Source organism: Ammospiza nelsoni, chromosome 4 (genome assembly GCF_027579445.1).
Source record: "Ammospiza nelsoni isolate bAmmNel1 chromosome 4, bAmmNel1.pri, whole genome shotgun sequence".
Lineage (NCBI taxonomy): Eukaryota > Metazoa > Chordata > Aves > Passeriformes > Passerellidae > Ammospiza > Ammospiza nelsoni.
Genome location: NC_080636.1, coordinates 41,426,266 through 41,442,803, shown reverse-complemented (window position 1 = coordinate 41,442,803; position 16,538 = coordinate 41,426,266). Strand labels below are relative to the sequence as shown.

The 16,538-nt window shown below is 49.7% G+C and overlaps 1 protein-coding gene across 1 annotated transcript in view; it reads left to right on the top strand.

The window, feature by feature from the left end:
- Nucleotides 1–16,538, top strand: part of FRAS1 (Fraser extracellular matrix complex subunit 1) — a 105,490-nt gene that overhangs the window by 75,306 nt on the left and 13,646 nt on the right. Inside the window, exons 30-49 of the mRNA XM_059470308.1 lie at nucleotides 1,588–1,766; nucleotides 2,608–2,724; nucleotides 4,522–4,636; nucleotides 5,072–5,209; nucleotides 5,393–5,425; nucleotides 6,411–6,542; nucleotides 6,808–6,933; nucleotides 7,305–7,552; nucleotides 8,722–8,870; nucleotides 9,080–9,233; nucleotides 10,127–10,262; nucleotides 10,546–10,742; nucleotides 11,070–11,223; nucleotides 11,542–11,805; nucleotides 11,914–12,102; nucleotides 12,527–12,646; nucleotides 13,066–13,245; nucleotides 14,941–15,065; nucleotides 15,507–15,647; nucleotides 16,159–16,389. Of these exons, the coding sequence (XP_059326291.1) occupies nucleotides 1,588–1,766; nucleotides 2,608–2,724; nucleotides 4,522–4,636; nucleotides 5,072–5,209; nucleotides 5,393–5,425; nucleotides 6,411–6,542; nucleotides 6,808–6,933; nucleotides 7,305–7,552; nucleotides 8,722–8,870; nucleotides 9,080–9,233; nucleotides 10,127–10,262; nucleotides 10,546–10,742; nucleotides 11,070–11,223; nucleotides 11,542–11,805; nucleotides 11,914–12,102; nucleotides 12,527–12,646; nucleotides 13,066–13,245; nucleotides 14,941–15,065; nucleotides 15,507–15,647; nucleotides 16,159–16,389 (3,128 nt within the window). The remainder of the gene's footprint in view (nucleotides 1–1,587; nucleotides 1,767–2,607; nucleotides 2,725–4,521; nucleotides 4,637–5,071; nucleotides 5,210–5,392; nucleotides 5,426–6,410; nucleotides 6,543–6,807; nucleotides 6,934–7,304; nucleotides 7,553–8,721; nucleotides 8,871–9,079; nucleotides 9,234–10,126; nucleotides 10,263–10,545; nucleotides 10,743–11,069; nucleotides 11,224–11,541; nucleotides 11,806–11,913; nucleotides 12,103–12,526; nucleotides 12,647–13,065; nucleotides 13,246–14,940; nucleotides 15,066–15,506; nucleotides 15,648–16,158; nucleotides 16,390–16,538) is intronic.

Here is a 16,538-nt window from a genome sequence, read left to right as displayed (position 1 = left end):
TCCTAATGGCTGTACAGAGGAACAAAGCACTTTTGCCCTTCCTGATCATCTGTGTTCCTCCAGTTGTGGTGGAATCCTGGCGTGTTTACAGCCCTGAGAGAGCAGAATGTTAGTGCCAAAAGATAATCCTCCATGGTGAATGCCTGCCTTGAGAAGCACAGAGCAGTATCTGCCTCTGGAAACTGCTGAGCAGAAATTTACCTTGAAGAATTCCCTACATTCTGTGACATTTGATTTAATTTGGCCCAGAGGAAGGGGTTGCTGACCGAAACAGGATTTCTGGTGTTGTTTGGATCTGTAGATAATTCTTGTCTCCAGATTCCTTCTGAGAGACTCTGAGCTCAGCTCTCAGAGGAGTGACTTTCACCAGAAACCCCATGCTTAGGGAGGATCTTCTGGGTACAGGGTAAGGAGGCTGTGGAAAGTTCTGGGATTTGTGACTGAGCCATAAATGGAGAAACATGGGATGAAAAAGACATGTCATGTGGAGGGAATTGAAGTATGGAAAGAAAAGAAAAATGCTTCTTTCTTTCTCAGCATCACTATTTTCTTCACAAAATCCATGTGTTCAAATAACATGTTTTGCATTTCTAAGAAATGATACTGCATATAATTTGCCTGTCCTCCCAGCAAAAGAAAATAAAAATTTTTTTTATTTTCTTTTGCTGGGAGGACAGGCTGGTTTCCATCAGCTGCCAGCACCTGATGGAAACAGAGATAATGAGAGTTTTGCAGTTTAGAAGAGAAGTAATTAATTTGTATTCCCCCTTTTGCTTTCTGCAGATGAAGGTCTGTCTTCCAATTTTTAATAAGCATTTACAGGAATACAGGAGTTTTCCCTGAGGAGCTTGTCTCCTGCTGCCTAACCCTAACTAAAATTTATAATCCCGTATTTGTATCACCATAATTATTGCTGCTGTGATTATTTGCAGTAATATAAGCAGGTTTGTAGCTGCAGGAAGAAGCAGCAGAAATCAATGATCCCCAGAATTTTATCTGAAATACTGTTTTGCAGAAAGGGAGGGAAAAAGTAAGAGAGAAATTTGGAAAATTGGTCCTGAATCCAGGAGGCCTTATCTGCTTAACTTAGTCTGTGAATAATGGGAAAGATATTCATACCTATAGAAAATATCGAATTTGATTTTTAGGTTTTTAGGGGAACTGTCATAAGCAAAACCATAATATCTGGAATGTAATTAGGGTACTGAAAAAGGAATTTTAGCCCAGAGTTTGATGATGGAATGGAAGTGTGATATTGCATCTTGCTGAACCACTTTTTTTTGTTGCTCCAACTTTTCAAGGGTGGTTTGAGGAAATGAAATGGGAGAGCTTACGATGGATGATTCACATAACAGAGTGATTAATTATCAATCAGCAGAATTATCAACCCGTTTAATGGAATTAATTAACAAGATTGCCCAATGTCACCGGGATGTCTCAATGACTGCTGATGGCTTTTGGGAGCCCTGCTGGCATTTCTGTCACTTGACACTGCGTGGAAAAAAGCTCTGAGTGGGTGGGCATTTGCCTTGGCTGCTCCTTGGCTTGCTGCCTGTGTTCTCCAAAGCTCCTGCTTGCCTTTCCCAGGGGAAGTGGTGCTGCTGGTGCCCATGGTGGCGGACGGCCCGGCGGGCTCCTGGCAGCTCCTGCCCGATGGAAGAGCGGCCTCCCCCACCACCTCCTTCACCCAGCAGGACATCAGCGACGGCATCGTGTGGTACAGGCACTCGGGGGCTGAAGTGGAGAGTGACTCCTTCCAGTTCCAGGTATTCCCTAGAAATACCACGTGGCAGCTCTCTGAGGTGACTCCACTCGTGTCCTGTGGAGTCAGGACACAGCGCCCTCTCATACAACCTAGAATATTGACACCGAGTGAAAAACATTCCAAGTGACTTTTTAAATATTGGTGAGCCCCAGAGTCACACAGCCCTTGGTTTCTAAGCTAATAATTTCATTTTGGCTTCAGAGTCCTCTGTCTTGCGTACAGGCCAAAAGGTAGAAATACTCCCCAGCAGCTGGGAAACTGAAATAAATCCCCACTCCCCAGAGGTTTAAGAGCCATAAAATTGCTCAGACAGGCCCTTGCTGTTTTCTGGGAGGGTTTCACAGCCTGCCCTCAGTAAGCCTACGTGAACACTGGCACACAGTGTTTGTTACATCTGGTTTACAAGGCAGGAGCAATTACTGTAGCACCGCAGAGGCAATTAAGGTAATTTCTAAAGTAATTAACATAAGTGATAACGAGGAATTTGTGAGCGTCAGTGTTGAACAAGCTAATCTTTGGCTTAATTGCTGCATTCCTCTTAGAGACTATGCATTTTGCATGAGTTGAGTGTTTGGGTTCAGTATCTCAGTAGCAATAACTGCACAGAGAGCTCAGAAGGGAAGCTGGGAATACCTGGTCACATCAGGACACCATGGCACCCCTGTCCAAGTCCAAGCCTTGAACTTTGGCTTGGGACATTTCATTGGTTTTAGGACAGAGCAGGTGCAGCAAATGGCTAAAATGCATTGTTCCTTTCATCAGAGCTTACATTTTTATGCATTTTCTAAAAATTAAGGCTTCAGGATGTTCACTTATCCATTCCTGTGGCCTTTTCTTCCCAGGTGTCCAGCTCTGCCAGTCCACAAGCCAGCCTGGAAAGCCACGTGTTCAACGTTGCTGTTCTGCCCCAGACACCCAAGGCCCCTCAGCTTTCCCTCGGCTCCTCTCTGCACATGGCTGTAAGTGACAGCACCACACATATGGCTGGAGTAGGAATGGGAAAAAAGCAGATTAGAAGAGTAACTGGGCTGGGGGATGCAGATAATACCCATGAAAAGCTGAAAAACTCAGCATTAAAAGTAATGAATGTACAGACTGGAAAGGAGAGGGGGAAAGAGAAGCAACATCAATGTTTTATGTAGTTCTTACCCTTTCCTGAGAAGCCAGGAGGAATGGCAATAGAGAAAAACTGTGGCTTAGACCATAATGAGTGGGGTTTGCTAGTAGTTCCACTGTAAACTTGATCCTACCTGCTGCTCTGGGAATGACTATTTGAATGAGAATGGTCTCTCTAAGCTGGTTCCTTCCCCAGCTGTGTTGTTTGGAAAGATGATCATAGAGTTTCAAGTCAGTTTTGTGGGCTCTCAGGCTGTGGTGCAAGCTTTCCCTGTGTGTCCCCACCACCTGTGGCTGTCCCTTCTACTTTTCCTGGCCTGCATGCCAGGCATGGGGCCAGGAAAGGCACAGGAAGCAAAGGAGAGGGATTAGTGGGAAGCCCATGGCACAACAGCACTGTCAAGGTTTGAAATAGTGGCGACCTTTCCCGGGTGATAATGAAACATGGTCAGACTGCTACTTGGAGCCATTCATCTTCCTGCTCCTGACTTTTTGTTGTTGTCATTATTGACAGAATTGATGGGAGAGATGTCTGGCAGAGCCACACAGCACTGGGTTTTATAGCTAATTACTCCCCACAAAATTCAATAGGGCCATAAAACACCTTTTACCTCACCACCTACAAGTCCCACCTTTGGGAGAGACAAATAGGCCTTGGAGGCAGCGAGGAAGAAACATAACCTTAAATCTTTCTGTCAGAAAATCTCACTTCCCTACCCCAGTGTGATGGAGTCCTGTTCATTCATCTTCAGACTCCTTCAGAATGAGACTTCCAAAGCTGAGAGGAAAGCACAATACTGTGAGTCCTCCCATCCCTCTAGTCTTGACTTGGACTTGTGCTGCTGGGAAAGGTCCAGAGAAGTTTGATGACTCTTTTGTTAAACTAGACACAATGTCTATATTGGTTTTTCTTCAGTCAAGTAAACCTCATTTCCCCATGTTGGTAACCTTTCATGTTCCAAAGCAGGTTATTTAAGTGCCCAAATCCTTAACTTAGCTTGTTCTCTCCCTGTTTTTGCTCAAGATTATGAAATGAGCTGGATGCTTTTCATACCCAGCTGAGCAGTTTAATTTGTTAATTCTTCAGGATTAAGGTTCATGAACATGTGGAAATTAACTGGTTTTGGGCATTTAAGTCTCTTCAAGTAGCACTGTAATTCCTTTAAGGCCCTGCCTGCCTTTGGTTCATGATAATCTTGTTATGGAAGGATGAGAGCAATTTTAGTCAGGTTTAAAATAAAAAGGAGAGCTTTGGTTCCTCTATATTCCAGTTGAATGGGCTGAGTAATTTTCAGTAGTTTTCTTTTGAAAGAGAATGAAGTCCAGCCACATCAGACTACATGAGAAAACTACACAGACAATGAACTAAGTGTTCATCCAGGGGATTCTTGATCAAACTAGGTTTTCCTTTCTCTCTGTTTAATTACTGTAGGCCAAAAGAGAAACCTGGCCACCTGTGAGTGTGGAGGTTGTGCATCTGCAGGGGACAGGGGGTCAGGGTCAGGTTTCAGAACTGGGCCTTTACATCTCAAGACTGCCTTATATTTACTAGAGCAAAGCAAATTCTCTTTCAATGCATTTTTGGGTGAATCTTCCCCTGTCTCTGGCCTTGATGCTCATGGTCTGATGTGTTTATTGAGGTGCTGGAGGACCGTGTGACAGTGATTGAGCCCCATCACCTCTCCTTTGTAGACCCGGAGGTTCCCAGTGAGAAAATCCTGTACAACGTGACTGTGCCTCTCCTTCCTGGGCAAGGCAAGTGTACCTGCTGCACGCCACATTTTCTGAGCACATCTCCTCCTTCCCTCAGAGCATCACTCTGTGGAGGCACCTGTTAATCCATTTGGCCTCTTTCCTTGGCTTTTAAACACCTTGTTCCTTTACCCAGCTTGTTCAGGAATGTGCTGCAGGGTTCAGACAGTTTTTGCTGCTGTCTGAATAATACTGAATGTTGTGTCCCATGGCTTTCTGCTTCCCGCCTCTCGAGTGAGTGGTTCTGTGAAGAAATGCCTCAGTGAGGAATCATTGTTTTATTTCTCTTGACCTTAGAGCCCATCCTCCATGCAGTTGCATCCGTGTGACTTGTTCTGGAAGCAGTACAAGGAAGTACCCAAAGGAGAAAAAGCAAAGGAAGCTGTGGAATCAGGTAATTAACCCCTCCTGGTAATGCTGGTGTCTCTGCACCCACAGGTATTGTGGAGCACAGGGACAAGCCTCTGTCCCCAGCCAGGTTCTTCAGCCAGGCCGACATCAACCACGGCAGGATTGCTTATCGCCCGCCGGCCGCCGCCCCTCACCTCCGGGAGATGACGGCCTTTTCCTTCGCAGGTGAGCTCCCAGTGCCCCTGCAGGGCTGGCACAGCTGCACTGCTGCTGCTCCTCCCTGCTGAGGAAAGGCTCTGCCCAGTTCAACATCAGCACTTCAAATTCCCCCCAAATCCACTGAGTCCCCATCAAGGCGTGCTTTCCCGTCCTGACCACATCGCTCTGTGCTTGTGTTTGTCCTGCCAGGTCTCCCGGAGTCCGTGAGCTTCCGGTTCACAGGTATGTCTGTTGCCAGGCTTGCAAGGGTCTTCCAGGGTGAGAGAGAGACGAGAGTCTTGATTCCATGATCAGAAGGCTGGATTTATTATTTTATGATATATATGTTACATTATGACTATGCTAATAGGAATAGAGAGAAAAGTCTCAGAAGCTTGCTATGCTAAGAATAGAATAGGAATGAATCAACAAAGGAGCTCTGATTCTGTCCCCGAGAGAGCTCGGCCTGTGATTGGCCTTAATTGTACACATCCAACATGGACCAATCACAGGTGCACCTGTTGCATTCCACAGCAGCAGATAACCAGTGTTTACATTCTTCTTCTGGGGCCTCAGCTTCCCAGAAGGAAAAATCCTAAAGAAAGGATTTTTCACAAAAGATGTCTGTGACATATGTCAGCCGCTTTTTCTTTCCTGGCCACAGCAGTTTTCATCCTTCTTTTGCCCTTCCCATTGCCTGTTGCCCCTTGGCCTTTGCTCTGCTGCAGGCACACCTGTGGGCACTCAGTAGGAATTTCTGGAAATGCACGTGCCTGGGGAATATTAATTTGTCAGGTTCCCAGCAGTGCTTTACAGGAGCTGAGCTGCAGCTTGCTAGAGACATCTTTTTCCAGTGATTGCCTGGAATCAGTCCTAAAAGCCTGATTTATACCCATTGTCCCCCAGTGTGAACAAGGAGTTTTACGCTCTCATTTTCTTTAATACAGCATGGAGACATTTCTGCAATTAAATTGCCACAGATAAGCTGCTTGCTTGTTTAACACATCCTTCTGTTTCCATGTGCTTTCTGGCTTCCACTAGCAAGGAGAAGTCCATGTTCTGAGTTAGGGGCAGAGAGAAATGCTCTTGGCCTGAGTGAAGCGTGTGTATACTCACAGATAAAGGTGGGAGATGAGTCAGCCACGTGGAATGGTGATTTTTGTACAGACAGGTGAATTTCCCAGGTGAAGGGTCCCTGCACTCAGGCATGGTTTCTGTCTGTGCCTAGTGTCTGGTGGGGAGCACACGAGCCCGGAGATGGTGTTTGTCATCCACCTGCTCTCTGCTGAGCAGCAGCCTCCAGTCTTCCAGATCGCAGCTCCCTTTCTGGAGGTCAGCCAGGGGGGCAGAGCCACCATCGGTGAGTGGGGTGCATGGGGCACGGGCTGGGGCTCAGTTCTCTGCCAGGAGGCCCAGCTTTATTTGCCCAGGGGTTGCTTGAGAGCTAGTCTAGGAGAGAATTCCCTGACACAGCCTGAGCATCATCAGGGCACAAACTATTTCCATGGAACTTGCAGCTCTCAGGCTGGGGAAGCTCCAGAATTATTTACTTTTCTTGTACTGACTGAATTACAGGTTTTTTTTGGCTCCATTCACATCAGCTATGCTCTCTTTCCCTGGCACAGGGATCCAGTTGGCTGTAAGTGACACGGATACAGCTCCTGAGGGCCTTTTCTTTGAGCTGGTGAAACCTCCCCATCATGGCATCGTGCTCAAGTACAGCGCAGATGTGCAGGAGCTCATGAGAGCAGGTGAGTGGAGCAAGAGTTTCCCTCAGTGCAGGAGAGGGGTCAGCCTGGCTGGTTTATATGAGCAGGAGGAGACAGATGCTCCTGGCAGATCAGGATGCATCCATAGGGAAGCCTTATCTAGCTGTGAGCTCAGGAAGCAGCTGGGAAGAAAAGGAGGGTTGGTGCCCTCCTTGAGAATCACGAGGAGTCGCTGGCGCTGGGAAGGTCACAGCTTTTCCTCTTCCCTGCCAGCTCCTTAATGAACGTCCTCATAACCCACAGCCCTGGCAGGGTGGGATGAAATGCCAGTTTAGTTCTTGATGAAGGTCATTTGAGTTGGATTCCTGCTCTGAGCAGGGTCTTTCTGACTCGCGTGTCTCCTCCCTGGGCAGGCGACACCTTCACCTACGAGGACGTCACCCGGAACGCTCTGCAGTACGTGCACGACGGCTCGGCAGCGGCAGAGGACAGCATGGAAATCTCTGTCACCGACGGTGTCACCACGGTCACCACGGTGCTGAGGGTGGACGTGTCCCAGCTGGACACCCACGGCCCCCAGCTGGCCCTGGGCTGCCTGTTGGCTGTCACCGTGGCCAGCAAAAGCTCTGTGACCCTGTCCCGACAGCACCTGGCTTACACGGTGGGTTTGCATCTGCTCCTAAGCCCAGGGAATGCTGCCAGGCTCCCTTTCCTCATCCCCCACACACCTCCCTGCTGTCAGCATGGATTCTGGCTAGAGAGCTCAAGTTTTGGCTGCTGCCAAAGAGAGGATAACAGACTCTTTCATCCCACAGGGATTTAAGGTTATCCCCATTTGACTGTACCAGAGGTGAACTGCCATGCTAAACATGAGAACCTAGTTAATCCCAGATTTTTCTGTCAAACAGTCTTGCTAGTAAAGCACGTGGATTTGCCAAGTGTTAATCCCTTGAAAACTTCAGCCTCCTCACCCACCTTTTTCTGGGCAGATTGGAAGGGGGAAGGAGTAAACAAGCCTAGGATGCTGCAGAGCTTGGTGGCTTGAGTTGGTCCCAGGGCTTGTGGGCTGTGCAAGAGTTATCCTGCTGGTGACATTCCCAAGAAAGCTCTGTACTCCTTGCAGATGATGTAATACCCTCCTGAGGGAGGAGAGATCACAGTACAGATGCAAGGCTGGAGAGACCTGAGCTGAGAGAGGCTGGCTCTTAGATTATTGAGAATTTTTTTTGGTTTTTTTTTTAAGGGATCGGAATAGTCTGAATACAAGTCTGGAATCTGTCCTGTCCTCCTCTTAAGGAGGAAGGCTGACTAGGGAGATGCTCATGTTTAATCTGAATAAGATAGGGAAAAGAAGATTTCACTTCTGACCCATATGCTCAGGATGTGTTGATTTCTGCTCTGGGCCTTATTTTTCAATCACCTAACAAAACTCTTCTAAGAAAGATGACATCTGAGTTGTGATACCACAGTGTGGTTGTAGCTAATGTGGTTGAAAAGAGACAAAATCAGCTTTTAGTTCATTGTGAAGTACTTTGAAAATGAAAATACCAGGCTTATGTCTGGGAGACTGTGTTAACGTGACACAAGGACATAGAGAAAGCCTTGCTGAGCTGAGAGAAAATGAAAATACATTTCGTGGTATGCTTTGAAAATGTCAACCCTCCTGACTCTCTTCTCATCAGTAGAGTTTCACTTAATATTCATCTGTGGGTATGACCTAACTAGGCAGGTATAAAACTATAAAACTTTTATTCTTCCTTCCATTTTTAGTGGGACACAGCAATGGCTAATTCTGCACTGTTTTCATTTGGTTTGTTTCTTCATGCTTAGGACAACAACTCCCCTGACTCAGAGATCAGAATCCAGCTGATATCTCTGCCAGCCTATGGGACCCTCCTCAGGACATCAGGCTCCCACAACGAAGAGCTTTCCAAGGTTTACAATTTCACCATGGAAGACATCAACAGCCAGAGGATCAGGTAGCAAAGAACACTGTTCTCCCTCAAGCCATACCAGTTAAAAGCTCACTGAGCTTTTCCCCAGGGATCTCTGGGCTACTTCAAAGAATTCAGGGAACGAAAGCGATGGAGGGTTGGGAACTGAGACACCACCTCTCTTCCAAGAGGATGGGATGGATGTGCCTGGGGGTCAGTGAGGCTCCCTGACTCCCCATGTGCTCATCCCTCAGCTACTCCACCACGTTTGAGACCAGCAATCAGCCCGTGACTGACATCTTCCACTTCTCAGTGCTGGATGCTGACAACAACAGGCTGGACAGACAGATGTTCACCGTCACCATCACCTCCGCCCCTGCACTCATCGCCTTCGCTGACCACGTCACCGTGAGTGCCTGGGCACAGGGATGTGGCTCTGGGTGCCTGGGCACAGGGATGTGGCTCTGAGTGCCTGGGGACAGGGACAGCCATGGCTCTGAGTGCCTGGGGACAAGGACATGGCTCTGGGTGCCTGGGCACAGGGACAGCCATGGCTCTGAGTGCCTGGGGCAGCCATGGCTCTGAGTGCCTGGGGACCGGGATGTGGCTCTGAGTGCCTGGGGACAAGGACAGCCGTGGCTCAGATGGGAGCAGCTGAACAGTTTTCCTGGACTGAGGGGAAGTGACTGAATAAAGTGTAGTGTTACTTGTGCCCCCCAAAAGGTGGACAAAGCACTTGGAGGCTGGAGGAGGCTGACAGTCCATCTGCATCCCCAAACCTCATCTGTTTATATCTGTCCACTCAGGAGCTGCTTGTCCCTAGGGTGTCTTCTTGATATCAGTGGAACAAGTCACATTTAGCCCTACTCAATATTTCATCCCTAATTTCACCAGTGTATGTGTAAGAGACTCTTCAAGTCTGAGGACACCTGGTGCTTTGGGCTGACACAGATCATTTCACACTCCTTATCCAGGCCTTTGGAAGTCATCTCCCTCCTTTCCAGCTGTGCATTCCCCCTCTCTTGCCTTCAAAAGGCTCTCCACAACAAGAACTGCAGGTCTTGCCTTCCAGGAGGTCACCATGACACTGACAGTTCTTTTCCTGTCCTGTCCACGCTCCTCTTGGAGGCCAGATGGGCTTTGTTCTTCCCATCCCACGTCACCTCACCTCACCTCCCTGCTGAATTCCTGATTAACAGACCCAGGGGAGGGTGGGACAGTGCTCCAGCGCCCGGGCAAGCCTCTCCCAGGGAGGCAGCCTTGTTCAGTAAGGATTTGTGTTGTCTGCTGTTGCTTCCCAGGTGGATGAGGGGGGCAGGGTCCCGCTGCTGGCTCATCACCACTTGACTGCTGACTATGACACTGCTGCCAAGGAGGACCTGAGGGTCACCATGGTCACTCTGCCTGTGTATGGCTGCATCGAGAACACCAGGACAGGTAAAACTGCTGGGCACTCCCTTCTTTCCTCCTCTGGGCTCCTAACAGGATGACATCTGTCATATCCCATGAAGGGGATGGCTTGTGCTGCAACAAAAACTGCAGCTTCCCCAGGGCCCACTCTAATACAGCAGATGTTTTCTCCCTCAAAGGCCACTAGGTGTGGGAAGCCAAGCTGTAGAAGGGAGCATCCCTTCCTCTGCAGCCTTCACAATGTGCTGGGTCTCTGTTCAGTTTATCAGCCATTTGAGCATCTTTTCACCAGCGATATTCTGGTTTGCAGGAGAGAGCTTTGGCCCACAGAGTGAGTCTGTGGGGAGCACAGATGTGTCCTTTTCTCTTCATGATGTCCTGGAGAAGAGCATTTACTACTTCCAGAGCGTCCATGAGAGCATTGAGCCCACAAGTGACGCTTTCAGCTTCTATGTGAGTGATGGCTTCAGCCAGTCAGAGGTGCAGAGCATCAACATCACAATCCAGGTATGCCAGTTGCCGGAGCCCTCTCCTTTCACACAAACTCTTTTTCAAGGCTTTACTCCTTCCTTTTTAGTATGTGGGAAGGGGAATTAAAGGGAGATTCCTTCCTCTAGCACAAATTTACCTGTGATGCCCAGGGACAGTTGTGCATTGTAGCTTCTTCCCCAGGGCTTACTGCTCTGGTGTCTCCTCCGTCTTGGAAGCAGCCGTGGTGCTGGATAGGTTTGGAGGGACTGGTGATGCCAGCTCCAGTTCTGTCATTTGGGAGCTTGTGTTTCAGTCAGGTGGGCCTTTCCCTGTGCTCATGTTCCTTTTCCTGGCTGTGTGCAGCGGCAGAATGACGAGCCCCCCAGGATGGTGCTGGAGCCCGTCCGGGTGCAGGAGAGCTTGGCCGTGGTCGTGACCAACGCCTCCCTCAGCCTGCAGGACTTGGACACGCAGAGCAGCGAGCTGGTCATCGTGGTCAGCCAGAGCCCTGAGCATGGTACGTCCTGACAGGCTGGGGCTGAGAGACAGGGAGTCTGTCTGTCTGTCTGTGTGTCTGTAAGAGCCCCTGCTGCGAGAGGGAAGCCTGGCATGTGGGAAGAAGCACAATCTGGACCAGGACTACGCTTGAGGAGAGCCCTGTTCTTGGCGGCCTGTCCCTGCTCTTTGCCAGGGAGCACAGGGGTGGTGCAGGTGTTTCCCTGGGGATTCCCTGCTGGCAGGTGCCTGTCCCTGCAGTGCCCAGGGCAGGCAGGGTGCCAGGTGAGGGCGGGCCCTGTCCCCAGCGCGCTGTGCTGAGCCGTGTGTGGTTTGGCAGGCCAGCTGCGCAGAAGGCAGAGTGCAGCGGAGGCGCCGGAGCAGGGCCGGCCGCTGTCCCGGGGCTCCTCCTTCACCTACCAGGATGTCCTGGAGCGGCTGATCGTGTACACCCGGAGCGGGGCCGCCGCACACACCGACGGCTTCGGCTTCTCCCTCAGCGACGGGCTCCACACGCAGGCAGGGAGGCTGGAGTTCTCCATGGAGCTGCCCAGGACGCTGCCACTCACGGTGGCTGTCAGCAGGGACCTGCAGCTGCCAGCTGGTATGGGGACAGGCGTGAGAGTGGCATTGCTGGGCACTGCTGTCGCTTGGCCGGGCTGCCTGAGGCTGCCTCTGAAGCTGATTGTGGGTTTTGCTCTCTCTGGTGCAGGCTCTGCAGCTCGGCTCACGGCTCAGCACCTGAAAGCAGCAGCTGGACATTCAGAGGACACGGCCATCAGATTTGTCCTGAGAAGGGACCCCAGCAGGGGCCAGCTGCAGCTGACCACAGCTGATAGCCCAGTCCAGATCTCTGCCAAAGGACCCCTCAGAAGTTTCACCCAGGCTGATATAAACAAAGGTGAGAGTGCTGGATTTTAGGTAGTCACGGCAAGTATATCAACCAAGCCTGGTTTAAGGTAGTCCTGTGAGGAGCAGGGAGTTGGACCTGATGATCTTTATGGGTCCCTTCCAGTTTCAGATATTCCATGACTCTGTCATCTTTATGAGAGGGGAGTGATGAGCTGAAGTAGGGAAGGGAGAGGGAAAGAAGTAAGCTCAGGTTGTTAAGTTAGAGCAGAACCATGTATCATTAAATATATGTTAAAAAGTCTCTCTCAGCAGAAGAAAGAGAATAAAGAGAGAAAAAAAATGTTGAAACCCAAATCCAGGAGCCCTGTCAAGCCCCAGGTGCCTCAGCTGATGGTGCCAGCCTGCTTCTAAAGTAAGGATTAAAAGCTGCAGCCTGTACTAAAGCATCTCTTTTCTGCTCTCCCTCTCCCCAGGGCACATGGTGTACAGCCATGGCAAAGGGGATCCCGGCGGAAACTTCCCCTTCATCTTTGATGTGATGGATGCAGATGGCAACAAGTTGATGGACCAGGTTTTCCACATCCATGTAATAGGTAAAAAGTTCTGCTGAAGTTGTGTTTTCTTTGCTGCAGAGCTTGAGCCTGCCCACAGATCCCCATCCCACATGTACTGCAAGGCAAAATGGAATTTTTGAGCTGTGGTTTTGATGAGCTGTCAATTCCAAGGCCTTTGAAGTGAGGGGCACGGGGAGATTTTGCAGATGCAAGGGTTCATTCTTTGGCTTCTGAAAAACTCACTGAAAAGGTAGAAAAATTCCTCTTAATGCCTTCATGCTGTTTAGATAGTCTTTAGGACATTATAATGTTACCATCCCTGATAAATGGGATGGCCCCAAGTTCCTGTTTTGGAATTACCAAAATGTTTGTGCGTGTACTGTCTTTGCTTGAGCACAAGTACCTGAGGGATGGAGTGCGACTGTCTCCTAACTCAGCTTTGTGTTTAACCCTTCCAGAGGACAGATTTCCCCCCTCCATCATCACCAACAAGGGGCTGGTGTTGGATGAGAACACAGCCAAGGCCATCACAACCCTCCAGCTCTCAGCCACTGACCAGGACAGCGAGGCCTCCCAGCTGCAGTACAAGGTGACCCGGCAGCCACAGCTGGGCCATCTGGAGCACGTGGCCTCCCCAGGTGAGCAGGGAGGTGCTGGGCCCTTGGAGCAGCAAAACACTGGAGCCTCTTGAGCCCTAAACATTCACTGCAGGAAAAACGTGCCCAGAGGCAGCAGCACGGAATTCCCAGAAACTGTTAGAAATCAATCCACAGAACAATTCACAGAATTGTTAGGAACCAAAGGGCCATTAGCCCAGAGGGTTGGGGAATAAGGTGAGTGGAGGCAAAGCAGCCCAATAATCCCAGTTGAGGATTTATGTGAGTTTATGGCCCTACTGCTGCTTCTACATGTCAGGAAAACCTTTGGCCTTTGCTGTGAACAGCACAGTGCCCCAAAGAATCCATCCCTTAAAGTCCTTGGAAACAGCCCATCTTGGTGAACAGATGACTTGTCCTGCACATGTGATCTGAATTTCAGAGCTGCCTTTCATGCCTGCTGACAGTGTGAGTGTGCTGTCCCTCTCTGATGAATTAATCTAAATCTGTGGTGTCACATTATACGCTCTTCTGATTTTATTATACTCATCTAAGATTATATTTCTTGTTAGCTTTAGATTTCTCATTAACATGAGATTAAAGTGGAAATATCTGCTGTGTGTTTTCAAGATGCAGACAGTCCCTGTACAGCTCAGTTTGAGTGTGGGGTTTGCCTCATATTCTCACCAAAAACGTGTTGAAAGGGCAGGAATAATGAATGAGTTATAAAACTTCACTGCTGAGAGTAAATTAGAAACATGCACTGTTTTTGCCTAAATTGCAAACTAGCCAGTAAATCTTGTACTTTGGAGACTTCAATTAAGGACTTTATTCCTCCTATTATTTAAAATCTGATGATGATTCTGATTTCTGTGTTTTTTCATGTCTGTGAGGGACTAATAAAGATACAGAGTCACAGACTGAGGAGTAGTTGTAATCATGATTTAAACAGCCTAAACCTAAGAAGAGAATACTGAAATGTTCAAAAGAGAACCCAAACCTTCACAGCTGATGAGCCATGAAGAAATATTAGCTGAATGTTCCATTTTGGCTCATTTATTTAAATCAGATCCTGGTGTCTTTTGTAGTGTGGCCAGCATCTGTCAGCAGCCATTTAGATATATTAGTGATAACTTCTTGTCAGGGTGTTTGTTGACAACAGCAGTAAAACTGTTGAACACAGCAACGAGATTTAAAAAGCTCAAGTGCTTTTTGAAATGCTTGTCAGGTACCTTTCTGTGGCTGTGTCACACCTAATGGCCTGTAAAGATGTCACTATAAATCAGTGCTGAAAAAGGAACTTGGTGCGAAATGCAGGGGTACAAGGAGGGGCAGAGAGAAGAGACACTTGGAAGGCATTTTGGAAAACTGCTGTGAGGCCAGGAGGCCTTTAGCTCATCCTCAGCGATGCCTTGGTTGGGTTAGTCCTGCCCAGCAGTCACAATCCAAGTGTTACATGGGCCATTTTTCTCCCAGCTTCTCTCCCCCTCTGCCCCAGGAGGCTCACTCCCAACAGGATGAGGTCAAAAGAAGCCTGGACTTCTTTCGGAGAAGGAGATTTTAGGAGGCTCTGTGCCAGCTTAAATCCCTGGCTCCACTGAGATTCATGGGCCAGCCTGACTTGGATCAGAACCAGCCAAAACTGAGTGCTTATTGCTAAATATGTCCTGTTTCCTGTAGTTTTTCCTTGCCTTGCTCTTTCTGTTGCACATTTTCCCCCTGTTGTTCATTTCCCAGGGACAAGAATTAGTTCCTTCAGCCAGGCAGACTTGGCCTCTGGCAGCATCCAGTACATCCACACCAGTGACATGGAAAAGCACAGGGACACCTTCACCTTCTCTGTGTCTGATGGGACAAACGAGGTCAGTCCCAGCCTGACCTCTGCCTGAGAAGGAGCCTGGGCAGAGGTGGCTGTTCCTCCTCCTCCTGCTGTGGGATTCCCCACATCCCTCAGGGCAGGGAGTAAGCCCTGTGCAGGGAGCAGGGAGCCACACAGTCAGACCCTGGAGAAATGCCTCTTTGCTGCTTTCTGAAAGAGCTGCACGTAGAGGGAGAGGGGCAACACAGACTGAGAAGACGGAGGGAGAGTGCATGTCCATAAATATCACAGAAAGAGGGAGAATTAATTAGTGAGGAGGGATAAAGAAGGGCATGTTCATGTGATCTGGGCTTAGCAGCTCAGATTTACTCACCAGACAAGGCTGAAATGAAGTGACCCAACCTGAAGATTGCTGTGCTCTTGCCATGAAGTCGCACTCTTGGAAGGCTGAGTTCATCAAGAGAGGTTTTTCCTCCTGTGCCAGGTGAGCCAGACCTTTGACATCACCATAAACCCCGTGGATGACTCCTTACCCGTGGTGCAAATCTTTGGGATGACGGTTCAGGAAGGGGTGAGAAAAACCATCACTGAGTTTGAGCTCAAAGCAACAGATGCTGACACAGAGGTAAGGCAGGACCCCCCCAGCCTCCTCCCTCCCCTCTTCTGCTGCACGTCTGGGCTGTTGGGAAAATGGGCTTGTGTTTTAGGATTCATAAACACTGAGTTTATGCTTAGCATGGATGAGAATGGCACTTCCTCTTCTTGCTGGGTCTGGCCAGAGGCTGAGCTGTCTGACCCTGGCTCTTCCTCACTGCTGCTTCCCCTGCAGCAAGAGATCCGGCTGCCTGAGCCAAAATCCTGCCCCAAAGGTTTTTGCTGCTTCTGCCCTGGCAGAGTGGCAAGGGACACATTGCCCAGCATGGCTGCAGGGCTGGGGGCCGCTCTTGTGTTCCTGGAGCTGTCCCGGGGTGGGAGCTGTCTCCAACCCGCTGAACCAGGAGTTGGGTGGGACGTGCCTTGCTTTGTCGGGAGCCGCCTTGGGAGAGGGATAAGGCCAGGGCGGGGCTCAGGGGGAAGCAGGAACGTGCTGGCCCTGAGGTGGTGTGCCAGCCTTGGCCCTCCCTGTGCGGGCACAGGTGGAGTCCATCACGTTCCGGGTGGTGCAGCCGCCCCGGCACGGGCTGCTGGAGCACGGCGGCCGCGGGCAGCGTCCCCTCCCGGCCAGCACCTTCACCATGGCTGACATCTACCAGAACCTCCTCAGCTACAGCCACCACGGCGGCGGCGCCGCGCTCAGGGACCGCTTCACCTTCACCGTGTCCGACGGCACCAACGCCCTCTTCGTGGTGCAGGAGGGCCAAAGGAAGGTCAGGGGGCACAGCGGGTGGGAAGGGGCCTTGAGAGCGCACAGGGAGCTGCCTCTTCTCGGGGCAGGGGCCTGAGCTGCTGTGGCTGCAGGCAAGGGCTGAGTGCTCTCCTTTATGTGATCCCTTTGCTCCTTCCCCTCCCTGCCCTC